This window comes from Pyxicephalus adspersus, chromosome 1, assembly GCF_032062135.1.
Source record: "Pyxicephalus adspersus chromosome 1, UCB_Pads_2.0, whole genome shotgun sequence".
NCBI lineage: Eukaryota > Metazoa > Chordata > Amphibia > Anura > Pyxicephalidae > Pyxicephalus > Pyxicephalus adspersus.
In genome coordinates this window covers 101701831-101729425 of record NC_092858.1, presented here as the reverse complement: position 1 = coordinate 101729425, position 27595 = coordinate 101701831, and the positions used below count along the sequence as shown (strand labels likewise).

Sequence of the window (27595 nt, the reverse complement as noted above, 5' to 3'; positions counted from 1 at the left end):
CAAGCAATCATTTTTCAGTTTATTGTTGTCAGATCACTCTAAGATAAATTATGTTTGCTACATGATATTTGCTGGATGTTCTACTAAGCTGTTTGCATTTTTCAAGCCAATTCACTAACTCAGTTAGTTAGAACTAAGTTCAAAAAGTAATGTTGAGGTACACATGCAGAAGGACTAGGAAAGAAATCATCTGTTGAATGATATGACTACTAGTTAAAATTACTTAAAACGGAATGCTCTATTTAAACATTACCAAAATTCTTTTACTTTTTTGTTAATTAAAATTAACTAAAACTAAGGAAGCCTGATGTACTAAACAGATGTTTGGGCTTTATAAAAAGACACAGGGCCATGAGAAAGTTAAAAGTGGAGTATCATATAGCAACCAATCAGCTTTCAGATTACTGCAATTATTGGTTACTATAGATTACTGCACTTTGCACAATTTACACAAAATTTTGCAGTTGTTACTCAGTTAGTAGAAGAGAGAAAATCTCCCAATGGGAACACCTATTCCAGTGACAAATGTTAGAATATTCTATGTACAGGGGGCCAGACCATGGCCCACTTTATTCAACAATGTAAAACAGTTTTAGCTAGATTTTCATTTTAAGTAACACATTATACATGTATGCATGGTCACCTTCTAAAGTGCAATCTTTCTTTAACAATCCTTTCTCAGTAGAAAACGAACAAGTGGGAAGAGAAACACATTACAGGAACCTCATAACTGCTACCTGCAACACACAAACACTGTTTTACTACTTACTTACATAATTATTTACATATTCAATCTAAACTGCAGGAAAACTGCTAAAAAATAAAACTCTATATATATATATATATATATATATATATATATATATATATATATATATATATATATATTGTGACATAGTGTCCCAAAAATGGCAGGGAAAGTGCATTAAAGGCTCCAGGGAAATGAAAATGATTATGTTGGTATAGGTTTTTAGGAAACTGGGGACTATAGGGCCCTGCAGCCGGCCATCGGAGTGAAAGGCTGGGTTCCTTGGCCCAACTCAAACCAGAGTTTGGGTAATATGTACCTGCACTCGGGTGCAAGGTAGGGAGAGAGAACCAGAGTGTTCCAGGCTGAGTGAGAGACAGAGGGTTCCAGGCTGAGAGAGAGCCAGAGTGGATTCCAGTCTGAGAGAGCCAGAATGTTCCAGGCTGAGAGAGAGCCAGTAGGTTCCAGGCTGAGGAGAGAGCCAGTGGGTTCCAGGCTAAAGAGAGAACCAGAGGGTTCCAGGCTGAAGAGAGAGCCAGAGTGTTCCAGGCTCAGAGAGAGAGAGCCAGAGGGTTCCAGGCTGAGAGAGAGCCAGAGGGTTCCAGGCTGAAGAGGGAGCCAGAGGGTTCCAGGAAAGCCAGCGGCCAAACAGTACTACAGAGTTGTTAGTTAACAGTACTGATATAGTGTATGTGTTAGAGAAGAGAGGGCACCTAAGTGAGGTAGCCAGATGGCCAGCCGGGCTACTGTTTATTGTTTTGTTGTGAAGTGCTAGACAATGTGATGTAACACTTGCCTAAACAAATAAAAACTGCAGTTATTTTGGACTTTTGGAGTCTGATGCCTATTATCTGCCCTGTAAACATCCCATTACCATGAGCAACCCCCAGTGATATACCACAAAATATATATATATATATATATATATATATATATATATATATATTTTGATAATTAAACTACCCTATCTCACAATAAAGTTAGGTAGATGGCACACCACAACGGTGTCCTCTTTCTCCACAGCCTGCCTTCTGAATGGACAGTATGTATGGCATTTTCTTGGCCTTTTTCAGTACCTTTTAATGGGGAATTGCAAGATGCTGCTACCAAATCAAATTGAGTTGTTTACAAATTTCAAAGCATGGGATAATACAATGGGATTGATCTACTAAAAGCTTTTAGACTGTTTGCTTAAAAAAGTGTACAACAGATAGTTCCCAACAAATGTATTTTAAGTTTACTTCAAGTGCAAGGAAAAAAAAAACATCATTTTTGCTTAAATATGATTTGATTGCTAAAGTCACCATATCTTCACATTTACTAAGCTAATTATCCGTTGCAGAGTGAAAATAAGAACAGCCTAAACTATTTTAGCAAATCAACCCCAATGATATAATGTAGTCAAGTTCAATGATATAATGTAGACAAGTTATCGTCATTTACGCCTACATGATTGCATACGCTTTATTCTGTGAATTTCCACTTATTACTGGACTGTTCCATTGTTGCCCACATTAATTTCCTTATGCATTTTAGAGTTACAAAATCATAGTTGACATATTTATTTAAGTTTTACATAATCATTGTTACAAATATCATAATAGTGAAAAGATTTAAAGAGGTACTAACTAACACTTTGAAAATGAGCAATCACACTGGTTTTTAGTGCAGAAACAGACAGGTGATGTCCCATCTGCAATAAAACATACTTACCTGCCTGATCGCTGTATTCTACTATCAACAAAAAGAATGGAGACAGATGTGTGTATTAAAAAATTGAAATTTGGCAGGTAAGGTTACTTTATTGAAGAAAGGACTTCATTTGTCCATTCTAAAAGACCTGCCTGGTAGCATTTTTTTCTCCCTAGAGTTTGAGAAGCTCTTTAAGAAGCTGTAAAGGGAGGAGTGTTACCTCTGCCAGTGCTGAGACGAATACCTCCCAGTGGTTTACTAGATATGGTTCCTTGGTCCCATACAGTGAATTCCACGCAAGCTTCAGACAGGTCCTCTGAGCTGAAACCATCATATACCATAGTGTGATTGTACATGGGTCGCAGACTACGTGGAATGACTCTGGTTCTTTGAATACTGGATGGACTGTCATCTGGTAGGACACAGCTATAAAATACATGATTATGAATGAGAAATTGGTGGTAGGTAACTAAGGATTTGCACAAAAAGTAACAGGTAGATGATAAGACAAAAGAAGTAAAAAGGAAATCTGTCTATGAATAAAAAACAAATAAATAATAACGTGGACAGGATTAAGATTATTTATAACAATACCATTTTACAAAAGAGCTGACATGTCCAGCTTTATGGGGGACAAGCTGCTGAGCTTCTTTTACCCAAATGTGAAGTTCTCCAGAGGGTGGAAGACCTAAACCTGAGGTAAAGAAAAAAAATATTTAATGCTTTTACAGTACATCGGTTTGGATAAAAGGTTGAAGAAAATAGGAACTCCATTCACTCAAGAATTCCTACTGTTCACTGAACCTGTCTGTGATGGACCAAAAATAGGATTGGAACGCGGGGGCCAAATAATTCTTTACTTAAGATTTCTATAAACCTTAGCTGGTTCCACTGATTATTTTTTTATTAGGTTTTCACTAAATGTAACCTCTTCTCTATTTTTTTTTTTAAATTTCAATTTATTGGGAAATGTCCAGGTTTGTGAAAAGGAACGTCAAGTCTGGGTTTACTAGGGCAGACATTGACAGCTATCACAAAAGCCACATTTTATGCCAACAAATTAATTCTAACTAATTCAAATAACCCCAAAGTCCCTCGGGAAAATAAATTATTCATCTGAAAATGGTTCTTAAACTGGAAAAAATGCATTTGTGTATTGTGGTACCATAAGAAAGTTTGAACAACTGATGGGTAGAAAGCTTGATACTACTGGGTTACCCAACATACTTAATATTACAGTAATATTGTATGTGTACCCCATGTTCAAGTTTTTCAACATATTCGAACAGGCAAACAATATACAGTGGAACCCCGGTTATCTGGAGCTGTTAACCGGAAAACTCAGATAACCAGAACCCAACAGCTCCGCTTTCTTGATTGCTCCTGCAGTCCTAGCGCAGCTGTTGCATGTTTTCTGCATCCAAGAACAAATACCACAGCTCCGCTAGGGCTGCTGGAGCAATCAAAAGAGCGGAGCTGTCAGGAGAGCAGAGCAGAGTTCCGCTGATTGCTCCGCTCTATGATTGGCTGAGAAAAGGGAAACTCTGATGACAGCTCAAGCAACATCACTATTCAACACTAGAGGTGAATGGGGACAAGTTCTTAATGGCTGAGAAAGCTCAGTTTCAGAGTAACCTCTGTTAACCGGAAACTACACTTATCTGGAATCAGCCATTCCCCATGGGTGCAGATAACGGAGGTTTAACTGTATCCTCATTCAAACAGTTCCCAAAGATAAAGCTGAGTCACTTGAAAAAAAACACAAGCCAAATGTTTATTTTCGACTAGTAATTCAACAAATATAACAATAGAAGCAAACAAACTAGTATACCCTTGTCCCCAAAAAGTTGGTAATGTCCCATTCAACTGATATTCTTAAGGAATTTATATAACTTCCCAACATTTTCCAAACCTTTTGACACTGACTAGGAGGAAAGTTTGACAACTTCTCACAAATTCCTTCAATTACAATATGTTTGTGGATTTTCTTCCATGAGTTCTCTATTTCAAATTCCCTACAACATTTCAATGGGATTCAAATCAGGGCTTTGATTTAATGATCGACAACTTTCTATTTCTTCTTCTTTCTGATTTAACATTTGGACAGATGACCTTACATTCTCGTTAAGTACACTTAGATATGATAAAGAATTTATAGTTGACTTGATTACTACAAGCTAACCCTACCTTGAAGCAGCAAAACAACCCCAAACCATAACATTTCCATCACAATGCAATACAGCTAAAATATCTGTTTTCTGATAAGCCAATGCTTATAAAAGCTGGCATTATACAATATGATTTTGATTTTTAAACAACTTTCAATGAAGAAAAACAAAAAAGAAACTAGACTTACAGTGACTACAGTTATGAACAATAAAATACATATAAACTTACCCGCAGATCCCTGGGGTGTAAATTTGGCTGCCAAGTTAAGTCTTCCTCGACTATATAAGAAGTCTGGTGAAAGTGGAGTCTGTGGGAGATTTGGCATGTCATATGTCACCATTTTAACAAAAAATTTAATGGCATACCACCACATATCATAGCAATAGCACTAGTACTATTACAAATGATCTTGCCTTTAAAAAGAAGAGATAGTGAAACATACAAGAATAGTAGAAAAAAATTGAAGATGCAAAGCTTTAAAGCTAGGTGGCTGAATTAGTGTTTACTTTCAACCATATTTCCTTTTATTTTTACTCACTGACACTGCCAATATAACACTTTCTATTCCAGGGTGACAATGTTCACTACCTGCACTGTAATTATGGATGAGCATTTCCACCCTAGAGAAAGGAGTGTGTTAGGAACACAACTCTTGATCCTATCTCCATAACATAGAAAGAGGAGTTTTGTATTCCACAGAGATAGCTGAGATTAATGCTAACTAAAAACAGTCACTGAATGCACAGGAAGTTATCACCCCCTAGGATTACTGGCAGGATCAAACATGTTTTTTATTTTGTATTTATCAAACAGATATAATAAAATGCTTTCAATTGTATACCTAACAGAATGACAGGGAGCACACACTTTATTGCTCTGGCAGTGAAATGGAACTTCTGAAAAGTATCAGTTTTAATAAATAAAAGCTATGTGAAGTAAAACAGCAATCTGTGAATTCAGTTTTATTTTTTCCCCAGTTGTGATTAACCAATTATTCAAAACCATTAATAAAAGGACAAAAACCATCACAAAATCGGTGAAATCATTGATTTAAAAGCTGATCAAAAAAGCTGATTTTAAAGCCTTCAAAATCTACTGGCTTTAGCTCACCAATTCAGTGCATGTCATCCAATTTTCTATTTAACTGCCCATCGGCCAGTATTGCCTTGGCCCTTGCTATGTGCATCTATCTTATTTTCTATCCTTGAAATAAATATGAAACAAAGTGCTCTTAAACATAACCCGTTATAGCAGTGTTTTTTAACCAGGGATCCTCCAGATATTCCTTAAACAATGAGCAATGTGTGCCTCTCAGTTTACCTGACACCAATGACCTTTTTGGTTATCTGTAAGGGTGGCATTCTTCCCACTGGCCAGCAATGTAAAAGGCATTCGTCCCGCTGATCACCACACCTAATGAACTGTGAGCTGTAGATATAGTAATTTTAGCAGGAGATCCCTGAAGACCTGAAAATTATTTCAAGGGTTCCCTCAGATTAAAAAGGTTAAGAAAGGGTGCTTTAGAGTCTTTCTCTCTGAATTTAGCCTCATTTATTGCTAAGTGAATCTAGAAAAGTTATTTAGAGTAATGACATTCATGAAAACTCACCCTGGGCTGAAGGTTGTGCCAGGCTGGCTGAGTTTGGGTCCAGTCCCAGGTTGCAAGATCCAGTTCTACCTCCCCCAGGAAAATGTTCCTTGCTAATGAGCCCCGATGCCACACAGACAGGTTTAGGAAACGGCTTTGTATCTCTGACCTCTCAAGTTTGTACTGTTAGACAGGAAGAAGCACCATTATTTACAAACACACCTGTGGTGGTTGAAAAATATTTATATATATAAATATATATATATATATATATATATAAAATGAGGATCCATTAAACATATGGTTAGTTTAAAAATGGTCAAGAAAAGCTTTTACATAAAGTCAAAAATGTCCCAAACAACCAGTTGCCAGTTCAACAAACAACATCAATCAGCATGTTATCTGTACATTTATTTGTCAGGCCATATTAAATCTTCATACTTAAAAATTATACCTTTACATAACTCATGGTCCTTCGGGGTATACACACCAGATAACAAATTCAGAAAGATTACAATTTAACTATGTTATGGCTACCCAGTAGATGAAAGAGTGCAACTTTAAGGCTCATTTTACAAAAAAAATATTCTGTTTGAAAACTATTGTAATCATAACTGTTACTCATTTTTACTGTTCAGTTGGAGAACACAACACAAAGTACTTGCTTTGTTCTTCAGCTAGATTATGAGGGTAAATTTTACTGTCTTTGAAAATCCGCAATACTGTGCTTAACACTCATTAGGACAATAATTTATATACAACTAATTTATATAACCCTTAAAGCAAATTTAATGTTAAGTGTTTTTTAACCACAGCATGAAATACAAACCGGTGATCAGAGAACATTTTAGGAAATAAAATTACCTCACTTTGCATTTTTTGTTTTGTATTTGCATGCAATGCATCATTTTTAACAGTTAGGCTGGGTACAGACATCAAATTTTCAAAATGATGAAAGATCATTTTCAGTGACTGAATGAAAGAGTGATGTACACACAACACAATTCTACAGAGAGGGGAATAGAAGGATGAGTGGAAAGCACCCTGCTATGCCCTCCTCCATATGAAATGGCAATGGTTGTCCCCAGTTGGTTGTTTAGTTATTCATACACATTGTATTGCTAAACGATGGTGGGGGACTGCTGTACTCACAACAAATGCCTGAGATGATCATACCTGTTTGTCTTGGGCAACAGTTATCTATCATGTGTACATAACTTTTCCACATAGAACTTTGCTTTAAATTTACCTTTAGAGTCTCATTGAACAGAGGATCCAGGGTCTTCTTCTTTACTTTTGTTTTTCTTTTTCCTTGTACGGATTTATCTGGTAGTAAATAACATTTCACATACCTGGGGGTAATAGGAAATAAAGAAATTATGCTGTGAGGTATGGCCAAAACAGGTGAATGTAATATTAGTTCAATTTCTAGAAATATATCAAACAACAAGTGTAAAGGTACCTACTAGCTTAAAAATATAAAACTACTAAACAAAGATGTTTCAGAGAGCCGCTTAAATCTGTAAAGAACATGATAAAATAATTTTTAGTTCATGAAAAATGCTTTGGATTTGTTATGCAATTTAACCCTTTTCTAAAATTATTGGGAGTCAGTGGGGAGTACATTATGTAAAGTGACCAACACATGCACGGCAACAAAGAAAATTCCCACTGGTACAAGTGGTAAATGGGCTGAGCACAAGGCTCTCAGAATAAGTGAAAATCCTGAAGTTTACTAAGTGCCATCTCTAACCATCATCATTTGTGTAGTGCCAAACCTACAGCAACTTATTCATGTAAAAACATTAATACTAGCAAATAAAAAGTTTTAGGAATGCTTTTGCATTTTCAAAAATAGAATAAATATATTACATATATCTGCAATAGCTAAAATTTTATATACAGCTCTGTGTAATATGTTGGCGCTTTATAAATACTGTTTTTTATTATTAATAATATTATTATTATTATTATTATTATTATTATTATTAATAATAATAATAATAATAATAATAACATGATGTGTGCATGCTTACACTTACAGTACATTATCAGAGTTGACTAAATGGCCTTAAAGTTTTTGGTAAAAAATATCTGGCTATTATTTTGCTGACTAGAGCTGAAGTTGGCCCTAAACAGGCAGATATATCTCTCATAATAAGCATTGGCCCATGCTGTAAGCTTCACCCATGATGAAATTAGTTTGTGGGTGGTACTTTAGATCTATTCTCCATTGAAAAAGTGAAAATCTCTTTCGTACACAAATAAACCTTCCCGCAAGCTGGTAATAAAATTTTGTTAACCATTAGTGTTTAAAAAATGTCCTTGTAATTACAATTGAAGCTACAAATCAGGAGCATCACTTTCAAGATTGTAATCATTTATGACCAGTTGCAGTAGCAGAATAATGCCTGGGATATTCCTCATTGTTAGAGATAACAAATTATTGTTCTCTAGGTTTACCCATTTTATAACTTTCTCTAGAAAGCCCCTCTAAAATTCCCCACTGCTAGCTTCCTCCAAACTTACGGGTTTGAGGTCTGGCTGTGTGCTGGTGACAAGTCCCTGCACTGTATAACCAGGATTCTCAGCTCCTTCTTGGGTGAATCATACTGTAGGGAAAACTGAATCCAGCCTTGGACGTCTAGTGAACGGATTTCACCTGCACTGAACAGGCTCATCATGCTTCCAGAGAGCTATAGGAGAAAGACTTGGTGCTAATTAGCTAATACCAGTGTAATGAACAGTATTTTGTTACATTAGGTAAAGCAAAATTAAACCTAAAAATTAAAAAAATGCAAGCAGACTTTTTTTGCTGCAGAAGGACATGCAAAGTTTAAAATTAAACAAACTTCCCTGCCTTTTCACAACACACTTTTTAGGAATGTACACTGAGCTGTTCAGTGCATAATCCCTGCATACCTGGGTGTCGGGAATGAATAAACTCCAATGCACATGAGTGGAAGTTATATCATTCTGGCCTGGCCAATTAGGATGTCTGAAAATCCCAAACCCGAAAATATTTCAGTGAAGGAACAGGGATGAGTTTAGTTCTGCTTTAACAAACAATATCTAATGTAATTACAGAACATTACACTAATTTTGATACCAAAAGAGAGAAAATCCATAAAGAAAAAACATTAATCAAGGTTATTTGATTTATAAATCCCAAAATTCAGCCATTTTACAATCAGTTAAGTGATTGTTGTAGCAACTCTTAACTATTATTAAGCTGTAATAGGCCTAATGCGCAAAACTAATTAATAAAATAGTGCTTAAAATAACTTAAAGTCTCAATAGGGATTCAGTAAATGTTAGATTGGAAAAACAGAAAAAAAGCTCTGTAAAGTGGTGTAATATAAACACTTTCTGAGCTAGTTCAGGAGAAAAAGGACTTTCTACAGGAAAATACAAACCATGATTTACGAAATTAGAATTTTAACAAAACATAAAAATTAACACAAATTAAGCTAGACCTACAATGCATGATACTTTATATTTGAGTTATTTGTAGAAAGCATTGAATTGCTAAAAACAATGTAATTATAAAATCAAAACCACTTTTTGTGGTATGATTAAAATTTACATTAAGTTTACTGGAAGAATTCACTATATTTCAGATCAGTTATCAAACAAGTGGATAATACAATAAATACTCCTTAGGATCAGTTTATATTATTGGTTATTTTGATAGTAATATTGATCAAAAAATACATCAATAGAAAATCACTCAATCTATGCTTAGCATTAGTATTTTTGTATGTTGTTAAACTTAACAGAAAAAAATATCATAGAGTTGTATGTTAAAGAGTAAAGTTAAATGAGTCTGATATAATCTTGTTACAGAAATATGTAGTGCTAAATGCTAGCATATAAAAGTTAGATATTTCTTTCTTACAGATTTATTTCCCAAAGTTGGCACTGATGGACTGTAACTGAGGTTTCTATGACCATCACCCTCTTGGTCCTTCTGTTGGGATAAGTCATTCTCACTGTGATTTTCCTGAAAAAAAACTAAACATGTTAACAACTGCAGTGTAAAACTCTGATGTGTAGATTACCAGCATCAAGAGAAAAGTAGGTATTTGCTTTCCCAAGGATATAACTGCAAATGGGTCTTCAAATGGCCAGTGTGTAGCTAGAGTTACCAAAGATATTGACTGTTAATGCTTTTTAATGTGCTAGGTAACTAGAATCTTTGCAGGTACCATATCTGACACAACTTCCTATGCGTTAGCTAAAATAGGTAACCTGCCTAACACATTCAGCAACCTTTATGCTACTTACCTCTGGTGGCAGAACTATTGGAGATAAATTTATTTCTTCCATGCCAATTTCTCCCACACTAGGGATACGACGGCGAAGAGGGGTGGGATCTAAAAGCAACATAAACAACAAAGTAGAAAAAACTAAACAAACATATGGTAGCATTAAAGAGAACCACTAAGGGTGGTAATTTAAGAGCTGCCATAACCAAACTTAGGTAGAACAAGATCTGGTTCTGATAATCACACCCTGGCTTTATTACCTAATAAATCAATGGTATGGAACAAACATGTATGTTTGAAGTTTCAACTTTATTAAGCAGAAAATAAAGAAGAAAAATAACAGCTCCAGAGGCACAAAAGGCCTGCATAAAGGAAAGAGAAAATTAAGTAAGTAAGTTTAGGTAAGAATTTAGTTGATTTAAAATAACTCAGTATTTTATTGATTTTTATGCTTTGGGCCTGTTTTATCAAAGCTCTCCACAGCAAATTACTTTAAATAAATCCATCACAGGTTTGCTAGATCACCCAGCTTCACTGTTAAAAGAGTATCCTCACCAGCCTTGGAGAGCTTTAGAAAATCAGGGTTCACTACAATGTGATTTAATCAACTTGTCTATAACCCAGCCAGCTTTACCAAGGTCTCACAATACTGTGCTCCACAGCAATACACATTACTGTGTGAAGTTTTGTACTTTTTATATAAACAGATAGAATTACACACCTGGTATACTGGTTTCCTCCCCATCTTGGGAAGTGTTCTCATCCTACAACAGAAACAAGATCCTGGCATTATAATGTTTACCTCCTAGATACCTGCTGTAAATGTAACACAATATTAGCCATTTATCATGGAAGAAGAAATATAAAGAATTGCAGCCCTGAATAAACAGAGAATAATTTACTTCTTTTCACACCATTCATGAAACTGACAATGCTGTTTGTGAGAATTAGAGAAGTTCAGAAATAAATAAACGATCAATAGGCAGGCTTATAGTAACATTTACTATCCTAGGATAAAATCTGGTTACTATAGTTTTTCAAGTCTTAAAACTTTAAATCCAAAAGGCCAATTAATATTAATCCCTTTTGTATAGCTTTTTGTATCCCATCAGGAGATTTCCTTAATATCCTGCCCCAGATACACAGCAGGAAGTAATTTAGGGCATATCTGGATTTAGATAGTTGTCAGTAATACAGGATTCTCTCTTCCAAGATGACATGACATGGGATCATGAGAATTGTCTTATAAACATTCAGTAAGAAATTGATTGTTAGGGACTGATATTGTAATATGGGAAGGGAAAAGTGTGTGTGTCTGTGTGTAATGGGACTGCATGGAAAGGGAGGGGGCTAGTAGGGGAGATGGAGCTCCTAACACTAGTGGGTGAGGGGAGTGAGAAGGAGGGGATCATTCATTTTCTTGGTCTGGATAATTTATCAATCATTTATCACATGTGGCCCCCTATTGCTCATTATTATGAAGGCAGGAATCCGGCTGGCAGTGAGGAGGCGAGTGTACGAGCGCACTCGAGTCTGGACCGCGGTAAACCGCGCTCGCTGGTCGCGCGTACTTTCGCGCTTCCAGCGAGCGCGGATTTTATTGATGAATCAGGGGCAGTATATCTAATAAAACAAATGTAGACCCATGAGCCAAGGCAGAACTCCAAAAAGGTTAGAATTGATGCTTTCCAGCGATCAACAACTTACTAGGTCAGATTCTAGGGTCAGAATATTGATGTAGGTGAAATGTGATAGAGTATGAAGTATTGTTAGTAATAATAATAATAATATTAATAATAATAATAAACGAAATGTATATAGCGCCAACATAATACACAGTGCTGTACATTAAATAGGGGGTTGCAAATGACAGACAGATATAGACAGTGTCACAGGAGGAGGAGAGGACCCTGCCCTGAAGAGCTTACATCTAAGAGGAGGATTTTGAATGGTGGAGTAGTGAGGGCTTTAGGAGACAGAGGACGACAGGTAGGTAAGATGGGTTTTAAGTGTTTTTTTTTAGCAGAAGGTAGAAGCAAGCCGAAAAGGATGAGGAAGACTATTTCAGAGAAATATGGTGTACACCTGTGGCAGATAAGATGTTTTTTTTGAAGCCACAATATGCATTTCAGCTTGTAAGGTGTAAAATGTATTCTTGGATTTCAGATTGTTTATTTAGTATTACAAACTAATTAGTCAGTCTAATCTGCTGGTTCCATATTTTTTAATACAGAAGAACATAAACACTTGTGTAAAATGTTTTGAATTGTATGCATCTGTAAATCATAAAAGGCAATTTGTTCCTCAATCTGCATTATTAGGAAATGCTTGATTAGTGGCAAATGGTCAGTCATGGCTTCTGGGGAAATAATCGTGAGATAATGAACATTACGTGTACACGAACACATATGGTATACGTATTTACATACCTCTATAAATGGATCCTGAGGTAACAACTCACTGGACAGTCTGGTAAAAAAAAGAACAAACAACAATTGTAATGGCTAGAATACATGCTAGCAACTACAGTCACGATGGATTATAAAAAGGAACAAAAAGGAAAAGAGCACATGGACAGGGCAACATACAATACAATACAAAGAGAGTAATCAATGTTTTTGTTAATGTTTTAAAAACTACTAAGTATTACAAGTATCCTAGAACTTAGGGCAGCTTACTACTTCTTTACAAAGGCTTTGCCTTCTGCTGGTCATTTTTACTAACTTTTAAAGTCTGAGATATGTATTACTTCATTGTGAAGCCCAGAGAAGTATTTTTATTCATTTATTGGATTTTCTTATTGGGCAATCTTTCAGGTTAATTTAAAGTAGAGTTTTATTAATAGGTCTACTTTAATTTTTAGGCTTTAAATTGGTTTGCAGGGTAATTGTCACGCATGGAGAGACAGGACCACTGGGGGGCGTATGGAGGTGGTGTGAGGCCTAAGAAGGGCCAAGGCGCAGAGTCTAAGCCGTAACCAGGTTTTCTCCAGAGCCTCTGATGGTGAGGATGTTGCGCTGCTGGTTACGGCCAGGTTGCGGTCCTTGGGCACACCAAAGTGAGCAAGCACGGTACCAAATCACCAGGCAGGAGGATAGTGAAGGAAAGCCAGGGTCGAGACAGGCAGCAAGCAAGAGAGGTCAGGTCACATGCCAGGGGTCAATAGCCAGGGATCCAGGAGACAGACAGCAATGACACAGGGGCCACTCTGGGCACAGGAAACACTGGAGACACTGGAAACAGCAGGAGGCACAGGGGACTTAGGGGCAGACAGGAACAATGGAACTGCACAGGGAAGTTGGCTGGTAACCAACAGACTGGACAATGAGGGGTTAACACAGGAGCTGGACACAGGTAACACTGGATTAAGCAGCAGGTGTACAGGAACTAGTTCACAGAATAAAGGGCTCGGCACAATGGAGACACAAAGGAGACACGACTTGTTGCACAAACACAAAATGGAGTCTGTTAGCTAGCTAAATAGCCAGGGCTGGTTAAGATGCTTTTTTCTGATTGGCCAGCGGCATGGACGGAGTTAATAAAACTTGGAAACAGAGGGACGCCCAGCATCAGAACTGCCTGCATGCACAAGGGAGAGATGCCTGTGCTTTAGTGAGGAACAGGTAAGTGTGACAGTAATGCACAGTGGGATGGATACAAGACCAGCTAATTTTTACAAACAGAGAGCAGTAGTGACTACTCTTAAAAGTCTGTTTCATTGACCATGTGCTTGCCCACTACAATACAGCTATTTTCTCTCATCTCTGAATTCAGCCAGTTGGAGGCTCAACACATTGTTACCACATAGAAGGTCCTGACTGTGTGGATAGGTGCACCGCTACAGTCCGGCACGGGGCAATGGGTTTTTGAATTTGTAAAGTTCATTTTTAAAAGTACTGTAGTATTTTTATTTCACATTTTAAGACTTCACCTGATTAGATTTTGGGTTTAGGTGGGCAGTCACCTAGAATACCTTTCTCTAAAATTAGAACTGATATTATCAAAGTAATTTAAAATAAACAATAGGGAATTGTACAAATAAAGGAATGTGCTTTTCTTAGACTTTTTTTTTGACAATATCAGTTTAAACTGCAGTTACCTCCGTTTGCTCCTGTTTGGATGGTGTTTTGTGTCTTTTATATTTTACCTGGTCTCTGGCTTCAGTATTTCATCATCTTCAGTTGATTCACTGTCATAATCCCCATTTATTTCTGCATCCTCATAGCCCCAAGTGTGGTCCCATTCAGCTGTAAAAAAAAAGTTGTTTCTATTAACAAATCACTCTGTAGAAGATACACACTCTCTACAAGAATTATAACCTACCTCTGGTCTTCTTCTTTCTCCTGATGGAAGCTCTCACGATATCAACACCACCAACTTTACCCCAAGGTCGTGATGCCCTTACATCACTGAACCAATCTCCTGAAAGACGTTTGAGAGCACGAGGATCTGATACACACGATCGAAGCTTGCTGTGAATCAGAGATTAGGTCATTAGTTAACTTTTTTTTTTTACCATATTTATCACAAATGTCTACAACAAATTTTTACCTCCACTTTTCTGTTATTACAGCCAGGAAGAAATTACCATTTCTACTATGAAAAGTACTTCTATGGCATTGTCAAATAAAAATCAGGTAAAAATCATACTGGGCAGGGTTGCTGAACTCTCCAGAACAAAGTTAGAGGGGTTTCAATTGGGCTTTAAGGCTGAAAATGTTGTCTGTATACAAAAGGCATGTGTATCCTAACTTATCCTAAATTATCTGTACAGTAACAAAACATAAAACAACTCCTGCATGTTACCTCCATTCAGGAGCTTCTTGTAATACAGCTCAGTAACTAATGCTCTTTCTCCTTGTGAAGGGTAAATGGCCTTGTATCTGCCCCCTCTTTCATTTTCTGTAGGTAGTCGGTAGTGGGTGGATCTGCTACAAATTTTATAAGGTAATATTAGTATTTGATACAAACTGAACGTATAGCCTTTATGGCTTTGAGGATTACATTTGAAGTAAGGTTTTTGTGCCAGCATGTGCCTGCTTGGTTTGCATTTTGTTTATGCTTTTGTCATGGAGGCCCTCACATGTTCTATTACTGGCCTGCCTGACTGCAAAAAATAAGGTTAGAAAATAAAATGCCACTGGAAACATTTCTAAATAGGTGTTGTGTAAGAGGATGTTTTCAGATTATGAGCAATAAGTGAACCCTCAGTACAAAATTTTTTTTCATGAATTAAATACATATTTTTGCTTTAAATTTACTATATAGCCCTTACAATTATGCCTATATTTCCCTGTACACATACACATAATACATTTTTAATAAACAAATCATTTTTTAAATTGCAGATTTTTACTGTTCATGCTTGTGACTGGCTTTTAAACCTTTGTATGTGTTTTCATCATATTAATGAATAAATATGTTCTTTTTTTCTTTAATAACATTTATCTGTTGGGACCATTGTTCATATACATCGGCCATTTATGTGGAATATTATTTATATAGAGGTCATGCTCACTACCAGCTTCCAGAGGCCAATGTGTTGATTAACTCTGTAGACTGGATGTATAATCTATGAGCTCTAGGGCGTTTTTTGGTGAAACCGGTATCCTACGTTGTTTCTCATTTTACACAGTGTCTTTCAACCAGGGTTCCTTTCAGAGGTTCCTTGAGCAATAAACAGTTTGTGACTCTAAGGTCATTTACCAGACACCTTTAATTATTATTCATTTCATTAAGGGTGACATTCTTCCCATTGGCTAGCAGAGCCTGAAAGTAATTTATTAGGTAAATTCCTGCCATGTCACAATACACAAAAAAGCTAAAAAAAGCTGCACACTTCATTAGTAAAAAGACATTTACTGGTCAAGAAATGTGAGTAGGCCTTGGAGGAGAAAAGGTATGGGAATGATGTCATCAGTCTATTTCAGTACAGGAAGCATTTTCTCAGCTTCCTCTTCTCCAGTGATCACTCTGATTGTTACATTGTAACTTAGTGGCAGGCCACAAGGTTAAAGGCCAGAGCAGGCAACTAATCTTCATGAGACAGAATGTTTGAAGACATTTAAAAGTTGCACAGGTCACCATCCCATCTTAGAATCTAGATAATTATACCTAAACAAAGATAGTACTGACCTTTTGTAGAGATAGGCAAATGAGAGTATTGTCATGATGAGTAATATATTCGCTGTGTGAGGTTGTAATTACCAGCAAAGTATATCAGATCCTAGGTCATTTTTAAGTCTTAGGTGCACAATGCACAGTGATACACAACATAGCTGAAGAAGTTTTGTACACAGCTGATTGGCAACATTTATTAGCATAAGTGAATCTATAACAATGTAGTTTGTTATGGTAATAAACTAATGACTAAAGTTTGAACAAACCTGGCATACAATAGAAGGCTTAGTTCTATGCCCTGCAGATGAACCATCATACTGTCAAACCTAAAATAAGTACCCTGAGATTGTCTGGGTGTTCAGGCTGTCAGTATGAAGGTACATGCATTGCGTTGTAGAGATAATGTTGCTAGCACTGCTTTGGAATATTCACACTGATAACTTTTTTATAATAGCTAGTTGGACGGTTTTGCCTTTTCCCTTTTATCCAAATTAGAAAAAAAATAAAGCATTCTAAATACAGCTCACTGATGGTGTTTTGCCCAGTAACATTGGCAGGGTTCCTAGGTCTGCCCACAGAATAATCTTTTAAGAGATGGAACTATTGTCTCAGCAATATAATTAATTATAGTGTTGTTTCTTTGTGTTCCTTAGTTATCTGAATACCATATGAATGAGAATGTAAAATTGTTTAAGTGGAAGCCCAGCCAAAAACTGAAATATTTGGTTGCAATACAACTGTATTAAAATTTTGAAAATATCCTAATTTTATCATTCCAGTTTCATTCTCTTTAAAGTGGATCTGAACCTTAAAAGTGAAAAGGTGATTTAATAAATGCAGGGGGCCACAATCTGAAAAAAAATTTGCCAGAGGGGCCATGTCGATGGTAGAGTGGGCGGGGTTATGCCATCATGACGCCCCTGAACATGACAACATGATGGCATAACCTCGCCCAATCTCCCATCGTAGATCTGAGTCTGAGATAGGAGAGTGGGTGGGCTGTGTCACTGCACACAACCCGCCCACTCTCCTATGGCAGGCTGAGATCCGGGCACGTGTATAGCAGCTCTGGCCGGTGCGCCCCCCTGGCGTAGTCCTTCTCCTGGCCCTGCTCGGGGTGGCAATGGCCAGAGCCGTGGAACACCCAAAGGATCAGAGAAACATCCCCCTTAGGCCGTCAATGGCCCGCGGGCCGTAGTTTGCCTATGCTTGCCATAGGCAATACTGATGATGTGTTCTTTCAGTTATGTCTGCCCGCCCTTTTGGGGCATGGATTCTACAATTCATCTCTTATTTAAAACATTTTTAAAATAAAGATTTGAGAAATCTGCTTCTGTGTGGCATTTATGCAAACCCATGCTTCCTGGTAAACCTACTTTTTGTATTGTCACTGGACTCACTAACATAACATCATGAACACAATGAAGAAGTAGCATATAAATCCTATAAGCATTCATTTTTTCCATGATTTAAAAGCAATTTGGGAAAAAAAATTACTCACTGTACTCTTTGCTCATCTTTTTCCCTAAGTTGTGTATCTCGCTCAAGAACTTGTGTTATCACTCTGTGTTCCTCTCCTGTCAAGAAACTGAGATCCAGAAGGTCCCCATTTTCTCCCACTTCCATCCTTTGAGCACATTGGTCCCTGGCCTGTAAGGCACACAGGTCTGTAACAGCAGCCAAGGACAATAGGCAGAAGCTATGTAATTACCTGTTAGAGCAACACAAAACACAACAAATACCGTAACTTTAAAAAAAAATAATCCTGGCATCAAAAATTTAATTGTCAATACCCATCTATTAGTTATTCATCTTAAAATCTGTAAACTGATTAATAAGCGTAAACTAATCACTTACTCAATTACTTACTAGTTTACTCTACAGGTACACACTGACACATAAAATGTACAAGGACTGCATGCAAAAAAATAAATGAAATGAAAAGCACTACATGCAAACATAAAAATTTGTGTAAAAAGAGAATTGGGTCACTGTATCTTCCAAAACAAGCATTTATATATACTACAAAAGAAAAATCATGCCACATACATATAAGCAACATTAAACATACAATGTAGAACAATAAACAAACATTAAAAAATTTTAATAAAAGAGATATACTTTTTGCAGGGTAGTATATCGGTTGATCTTGGTGGTGTGTTCAGGATGTATGTGTAAGACAAAGACCACAAGCACTAAATAAGGAAGTGATTAATGTGTTTGTATACCAGCAAAATGTTAATAATGCTACTGTTTTGGATGTTATACAGTAAACGAAAAATGAAACACCTTAGATAATGAAATGCAAAGTTTAACAAAAAATGTTTGACATTGATGTAAAGCGAAAAAAAAAAAAACTTAAAAACTAATGAATACAATTAAATAAAAGTTGAAAGCTACAGAATAAAAACCAGTGTTTTGGCCGCATTCATAGAGAAGATCCCCGGCACTAGAGGTTAATTAACCTCTAGTGCCCCAGGGATCGCAAACTGTTCGTGCTCAGTAAATGCGGCCGGCCACAGCCGCATTCATTGAGAAGATCCATGGCACTGTTCTCAATGAATGTGGCCGCTTGAGCTGTCATCAGGGTTTACCTTTCCTCAGCTAATCACTGAACACTAGAGGTGATGAAGGGGGAGACTTTTCCCCATCTAACCTCTAGTGCCGGGGATTCCACACTGACAGGAATCATCCTGCCATTGTGGGATAACCTGTAAAAATAGGTTAGTAAAACAAATTACAAACATTCAATAAATTACTTTAATAATATTTTTTTTTTTAACACATTTTTGTACACACAAATTTGTGCCGTTGAATCCAGTGTTTTTCGCGTCGGGTCTATCCAAATTCGAACAGCCATGATCGGGTTGAATATAAGGACAACCCGAATTCCAACACCAACACTAGTTATAGGCAATGTTTATACTTGCTGCTAAGTCCTGTCCTACACATTGCTATTGGTTCATCACTAGTAATGCGCAGGCAATAGAAGAAGGAGAACTCAAAAGAGCATGTAGTCGGCCCAATGCATCAAATCACCTGTGGAAGAAGAGGAAGTGAAACTGCCTGGAATGGAGAAAGGTGTCCAGTGTAGAAAGGGAGTGTGTTTGGGGGTTTGGGGACCTATACTGAGTTTTTGTAAATCAAAAATGTTTACAACTCACTCATTTATATGTTAACACTCACCGCTGTATTCAGAAACCATTCAGCAAAATGTCCTAGCTGTGCTGTGAATGAAGGGTGGAAAAGAGAAGTCACTCATTTTGTGTCTCATTGTGATATTTATAATATATATTTATATTATATTATATTTATATTAAGATCACTAAACAGATTAAAAGATTTCAGATAGATTTCAAGTAGGAAAACCTGTTAGTGGATATCTGCCTGATTTCTCAGCCATTAAGAATTATTTTATTGTTCTTTGCAAAGATCATCCTGATCTGTAATTTTTTTAATGTTCAATCACACGGCAAGACTGCTGTACTATACAGAAAAGTAATGTGTGTATTGCTTTTTTCTGAGTTTGACGAATGTGAGTGTCAGACATTTGATGAAAGAGACACATTATGGGTATAGGCGTCATTCTAAGCATGTTTTGTAGCTCTCTTTCTATTTTTATATTCTTAGTGTTCCCCACCTAAAAAGAAAATAGTAACTCAGGGAAACAGACGGGTACAACGGTGACACTCACAACCTTTACACTGCTGTGTAACACAAAGACATGAAAAGCATTATCTTACAGACAGATTTTGTTACAGGCAAATAAAGCTGGCAGACTTCCTATTTGTAAGAGTATGCTACACCTCCTGCATTGCTTACATAGCAACACTGCCTCAGCTATTAATCTTGAGTCAATTTTACATACTTTGAAATATATGATATATTACAGAAACCACACCTTCAAACACATACTATATATATTTAATATCCTGACACAGTTTTCACAAAAAGTGTGCATAACAGATAATACAGAATGTAGAACAGCAGAATATTTACATCCCTATGTGAACAGTTCACTCATTCAATGGCTTAGGGCCAGTTTTTAATAAATTAGGGCCCTGGACTAGTACCAAATCTGGGATTCCTTTTTTTTTTTTTGAAGAATACTGTTGTTTTTATTTTTCATATATAAATCAATTTAATAAAATGTTTGTTTTACCGAGGTAAAATTTTAATAAACACCCACAAATCATGAAAAGTTGGTGAAGGGACAGATATACAGTGACAAAAAGAATATTGAAAAAGCATTGTGTATCTTTTATTAAATTAGTTGACATGGTGAGTGTGGAACAAATCCACAGTAGAAAAGGTAGAAGTGGAACGTGCGCACAATCTACACAAACACACCTCTGCATTACACACATAACCATGCACAGAGTGTGCACATGACACACAAACACACACTTAAATACATGTCACTGTATTGCATACTGTACATACCCACAATCTGCACATTATATACAAGAAGACACAGAGAGAATTGCATTACATATGATAATTGCATTACCAGTTATAATCACAATATTAAATCACTGCACTTATAATCCTCTTCCACCTTATTGCCAAAAACACTCACAGATGAAGTAGTAAGGTTCATCCTATCCTGTAGCCTCTACTGTGCACTGAGAGCTATCGCTTTTTTGAGCTGCCACCAAACCAAGGATAAAATTAGATTAAAGATTAAATATTCCAATGAGCCCAGTTCACAACAACCTACTGAACTGGTGTGTGCTGGGTGAAAATGGGAAACACTACATTTTTATACTGCACAGCAGGTCATGGTAGGCGCCAGTCTTGCTTCCCTTTCCTTTTCATGACCATAAAGATTACCAGACCCTGTGAAATCATCACTGCCTGTTGGTAAGATGTATATCAGTTTGCTATGAATCCATCAGGTCAGTGACATCATCATTGGCAAAGTAAATATCAAGAAGTTAAGATACTTGATTGGCCTCCCTTCCCATTGGGAACATCCCTGTGCACTACTGGCCAAAAAGGGAAGACAGGCCACCTGAGTAACTTAACAATTTACCTTGCCAACAATGGCATCTTCGGGTCCCCATGTTCTTACCAACCTTAAATCTCTACCTCACCAACGGGCAGTAGTGACACGACTGGGCCCAGTAAATGAAGATATCTTGCTCAGAATTTGCAATTTTTATGACAATGAAGGGGGCAAGGGATAGGTGTGAAGAGGATCTGCCAAAAGCAAAATCAGCAGCAAAATCAATACAATGGGTAACCTATTTTAGTACTTATTACAATGCATGCAAATTGTTGCAATTAAAGCTGTTGGTGTGAATGGATCCAAAGATTAGTTATCTCTAACAATGGCAAGACAAATTTAGTTTGCAGAACAGGAAGCAAAAGGAAATCTCTCGAATCAAAGTGTGCCAAAAGAACCCCTTGCTTTTTTTCTCTTTCCTTTCTTTAAGGCTTTGGATGTAATTTTACTTGACACAAAACTGTACATACTGCCCCATCCCGGCACACACTGCCCTTCTTTCTGTACATACTGACCTCCTCCTGTGCACACTGACCACTCCTTGTACATACTGCATCCCTTCCTGCAAACATTGCCACCATCTCTATACATATTGATATTTCTTGTACATACTGATCCCTCTCTGTATACAATGCCCCATTTTCCCATTTACTAACTGCCCCCTCCTTGTACACACCACTCTCTATTGTGCATTTCACCCTCTCTGTAAAAATAATCCCCTTTTCCCCCTGCTCACACTGCACAACTTTCCTGTACACTCTGCTGGTGACATCACTGAGCCTAAAATGAAGTAAATAATAGAAAAGAAAAATGTTATTAAAAATGTCATTAACCCTAGATGAGGGGAAGGAGAAACAAGGGAAAGCAGAAAAAAATTTGGCTTTAAAAACTACACATAAATGTTTTATTAATGTTGCTATTTATATCTACAGTGTTTTGTCAACATTTTAGTCAAATGGAATTTTAATTACAATTAGCTCAGTTCAATAATGTGGATCAGTTAATGTAATTGCACTACTTTTAATCTCATGATGATTCATTCAATTCAATAAGTTTCAATAAAACCAATGTGTTGTTCAGACTCAGCAGAGGTATGGAACAATTAAAATATTACCTTGGCCATATTCTTTGTAACTCCGGTTAATATAAAGGAAAGGAAATTAGCATTGTACACACAATGCTGTTCAGTTTTATGGACAAAGGAGGATAAGAGAGAGGCACCCCACTGCATCGGAAATTACAGCAGTGATGACTCCTTTGTCCATAAAGCTGAACAGCACTGGGTGTACAAGGCTAATTTCTTTTCTACATAGAATATGGCCAAGGTAAAGGTTTAATTATTCCAGATGGTTTCCAGTCATATTCCATGGAACTCCAGTAAATATCATTAGTGCTGTTCTGACTTGAAATACACGGTGCCACAATTAACCATACACCTACCTATATAGCATATATGTGTCATATATGTGAGGAGCAGCGTTGCATAGTTTGAGGGTTTTTATTGAGCACCCCTGTCAGAGGGATTAACCCACTTTATTTATCCTGGTCACCATCTTACTTAAAGCGAAAGTGAGGGAACATGTTCTGTTGTCATTAGAACAAGAACAGATGGAGCAAATTCGATAGGGACACATATATATTGCAAGATTGACTAAAGCCCCCACACACACTTCTACAGTACATATCTTTCGCCTAGAAACAATAACGGAGTTATTCCGTTCTATGGAGACAGGGGACAATTTTTATTAAGCAATGAACAGTTTGTGCCTCTCAGGCCAGTTTAAGAGACAACAATGATCTTTTTGGCATCTGTAAAGCTACGTACACACGTCAGATTTTTATCGCCCGATAATCGGCATCGGCCAATTATCGGGCGAAAATCTGCCGTGTGTACAGTCGGTGTCGTCCGGACGACCGACCTGCCGGATCCACGGACGATGGACGACAGCCGATCGTAATGAAAGTGAAGGGGAGAGCGCGCAGCAGGGTGCCGCTCCGTCGCTGTCCCCCTCCCCTCTCCATAGAGCATGAACGGTGCTGTATGTACAACACCGTTCATGCATCGTGCACTCCCTTGTCGTTGGAAAGGATCGTGAAAGATCCTTTCCAACGACAAAAATTGGCAGTGTGTACGCAGCTTAAGAGTGGCATTCTTCCCACTGGCCAGCAATGTAATTCTCCCCACTGATTACCATGTTCATATACAGTGAGCTGTGGATATAGTATATCATTATAGCAGGAGTTCCTCAAAAACATGAAAGTTTGTTCATGGGTTCCCCCATATATAAAAAGGTAAAAAAACACTCATCTGCCTTTGTACGCAGCATAAGGGGTATGATTCTTGATTTTCAAAGATATCTTCCCATTTCTTGTTGGGTCTACAGGACGGGAAGAGAATGCAAATCTCCCCAGTGAGACACAGATGGATACAAAAGCTGACAGAGGTTTTAATGAATAACTGCACAAAATAAGTGTGTCATTTAAATTTCTAGCTGACAAGGGGGGCAATGGATATTTTTATTTTAATTTAGACAGTAAATACTGTACAGTTATCATTAAACTATTACCTACAATACAAAAATATTAGAGATTAGAGAAGATATTCTTTAGTTATCCTTTAAATACAAAAGGATTTATTTTCTTTTCAGCTGTTTTATCATCAACTCAAAAAGCTCTCTTTCCACCTCTTTTCCCTTATCATTATTGATTTTGCTCTTATTTTTCTATTCTTTCATGTACTAATCAGCAGATTTCACCTGTTCTGAATGGCACTTTCAGTACAAGTGTTTATCTTTGCAGTGTATTTTATATTTGGGCACTACCGTATTAGATAAAATCTTGGTGGACAGTCTTCTGTAGGCACAGCTTACATTTGATGGTTCTACAGGGAATGTTCATAGCTAATAATATTTTTATAAGCTGATTCTGACTGCTGCTGCTTCAGAACATTATGCTAGGCTTGTTTTCAAACAAGGAAGGAACAGGTGTGTTTATTCTGAGATTATACGAACATTTAATTGCACATAGGTGAGCTCTATTAACCTAATCATATTAATCCTGAAGCCTAGAGTTCATAGCAATAGAGGTGATTGCTAATGCACTGAAACAAGACAAAGATAAAATAAATTCCACGTTCTCATACTACAAGATATGAAAAAAGACTGAATATTATTTATAGCACGGAAGCTGGAAAATCTGACATGGATCTTTGCATAGCTCTATACTTAGATTGTATCCATACACTTGTATTGAAGTAGCATGTTTGACATTGTAACTAATACCACAACATATGGCAATTCACGGTATATGTGTTGGTGCCATTTATTCCTAATGTCACCCAATGCACCTGTTCCAACGTAATGTTGTGCATCACACTCATTTTAAAATTAATATAGTACAAAGAAATTTAATAAGAAGTAACCAGAACTTGACAAAGAGTCTATTACTAGGTTGGAAACAAGGATTTGATTTCTAGTTTCAAAGCAAAAATAGGCCAGGCATTACAGTTCTCATGAAATATTGATCATGTCAGTTTCCATGTTTTGAATAAAGAAAAGTTTCCTTCAATTTACTAATAAGCACTCAGCATTTTAATTAATAGACTCATCAGCATTCTGGTTCACAAACGCTTCACTCCAGCAAAAATTGTTCTTGTTTGGATAGAGTAGGGAAGGACTTACAGTCTGTTAGATTGCTGGCTGGAGTTAGGTTTTAAAGCAACCCTGACAATTTTAAAAATGACAAACAGGCACAACTACAAAGGAGAGGGAATACTTCTTGCTGGCTGCACTGCCAGAACGCTATTCTGTTTATGAGAAATACTCTGTCGAAGTCAGCTGGGAAACCAGTTTTGATCTACTACACCCACAGAGCTAAGTGGTTTCCCCCACTGGCCACTACATTACCACTTTATTCTTAAGCGCTTGTTCTAACTAAAGCCATTTGCCTAAAGCAGCACATGCATGGTGCATGCAGCCATTTTTAAAGCGTGTTTCTGGAGGTTACAGTTCATTCAGTGTGTTTGGGCTGCCTAGCGCACAATGAATGTGCTGTGGTGTGCCACATTGAAATTCGTACATGCACTAACGTGAGAAAGCCCATAGTGATGTAAGGGTTGGCGGGATGAAGCGCAAAGCACTGTGGGGGAACAAGTCGATCGACACTACTGGAACTGACGGTTTCCCAGCAGACTTTAGCAAAGTATTTCCACTGAATGGAGTGGTGTTGTAGTGGTATGGGTAACAGGACATGGAACAATGCCCTATCTTCTTTTGTAAATGTGCCTGTTTGCTGGATTTAATTTTAATGACAGTATAACTTTCAACTAAACATACAATAAATTAAGTAACTATTATTGTCAATTTATATTTAACCTTGAAGATATAGATCATACAGAAATCTTAAAGATGGGAAGATTTCCAGTGTGCACAGTCTCAATGCTGAAAAAAACTTTTTGGCTAACTTCCCCATCTTTCTTTTGATGTGGATTGCAGGATATAAATTATAATTAAGGCAACAGTACCAACAGTGAAGTGTAGTAAATATTCCTGATTGGACCAACTGTGAGCAGTGTGACTTGGAATAATGCCAGACGGATTCAACTCTCCATTGTTTACCGCACGTACACTGTTATATTTTTCTTTTCTGTGTTTTTAGATTTTTTATTTTAACTAGAAATTGTTTGAGTGGTAATTAGCAGTCTGACATGAACCAAACTGGCACTGTGGACCCCTAAATGACGGTGACCAGCTATACTAATGGGGAGTCTGTGCCAACTCACTTTGGAAATAGCTATTTGTTACTTGGCTACTTGGCTCTTAAGCTGGGCCACCGACTTTTGATTACAGTTTGCAGTTACAGTTGCACACTTTCTAATAAAAATTGAAGCAAGAGGGTCAGCATGATAAACCTGTAACTGGCATTTGTAGAAAAAATAGTCATAAAAGCATTTATTTCTCACTTAAAGCCGGTTTCCTCTAATTCCTTATACATGCCTACATCTGTAGTCATTCTTACTACTTTGATGGCCATCTGTGTTAACAAGACATTTACACACTACTTCAATATGCTCAAGATACAAAAAAGGCAAACAGCCAATTTGATATATAAATCCTACAATATGTTGGTACAGCAGGGTTAACAACATATTTTTTTGTCCAAAACACATTTTTTCTGATGCCACACCAACAAAGTCCATAGCACCTACAATATGTTGTTGCAGGCAACTGAGAAGAAGAAGGCCCCTTTCCCTGCTTATTTCATTAACATAGTACAGATACGCTGTCCACCTGTCAGCGTGTCACATTAACAGGAAAAAAGATTCCTCTACCTGACTGCTTCATGTATACAGGTGAGGTGTTACTGAAAGTTCTAAACTACATATATGATAAGGGTTCATAATGACATATAAAAGGAACCATCCCTGTCCGTATGTCACTTTTATGCCCACGCATTACAGCATGATTACACAACCAAATGTAAACTAAACAAGGACTAACATTGCAAACAATGAAAGCAGTATTCCTAATTATGTTTATGCATTGGCAATCATGTATATCCTGGCATGGAGAAACATATGATGTCAAAACTGTACTTCCTATACCTAACTATATTGCTTCTTGTTTTTGCATTTATTTATCTTTCTTCAAGCCTCAGTTCCTAATATTGTTCCTTACCTTTGTGTGACTGTGCTGATCCTTTCCAGGTGTACAGGAGATTTGTGTGAGAGCTCAGGTATGTGTGCATACAGTATGCATAACACTGAGTCACTGCATAACACTCCGCCTATTGGCAGACACACCTCTTACAAATATAAAATGCTATTAACTTTCTAGGCACCAGTGGGGACGCTCAACAGGCCTTCATTTTCTTGATAGTTTTTGGTACAGCAAGATGTATCTGTTCTAAAAATCTGTTTGTTGTATATATAGAAAAACCACTTACCCTCCAAATTGCTTACTGCAATACCAAGCATCAAATTTGCTGATTACAGATACTTTAAA

General features: G+C 37.1%; 1 protein-coding gene across 1 annotated transcript; it reads right to left on the bottom strand.

Annotated features, from left to right (window-relative positions):
• Positions 1–678: 678 nt before the first annotated feature.
• SYTL1 (synaptotagmin like 1) lies at positions 679–27339 on the bottom strand. Its single transcript, XM_072409660.1, has 16 exons — positions 27269–27339; positions 19772–19812; positions 18087–18235; positions 14789–14937; positions 14613–14712; positions 12895–12934; positions 11187–11229; positions 10485–10573; positions 10096–10200; positions 8727–8893; positions 7447–7549; positions 6219–6380; positions 4838–4916; positions 3035–3134; positions 2661–2866; positions 679–737 (listed from the first exon to the last, which is right to left on the bottom strand). Exons 1-16 carry the CDS (start codon positions 27336–27338, stop codon positions 679–681), a joined length of 1662 nt encoding a protein of 553 aa, XP_072265761.1. The 5' UTR covers position 27339.
• Positions 27340–27595: the final 256 nt, after the last annotated feature.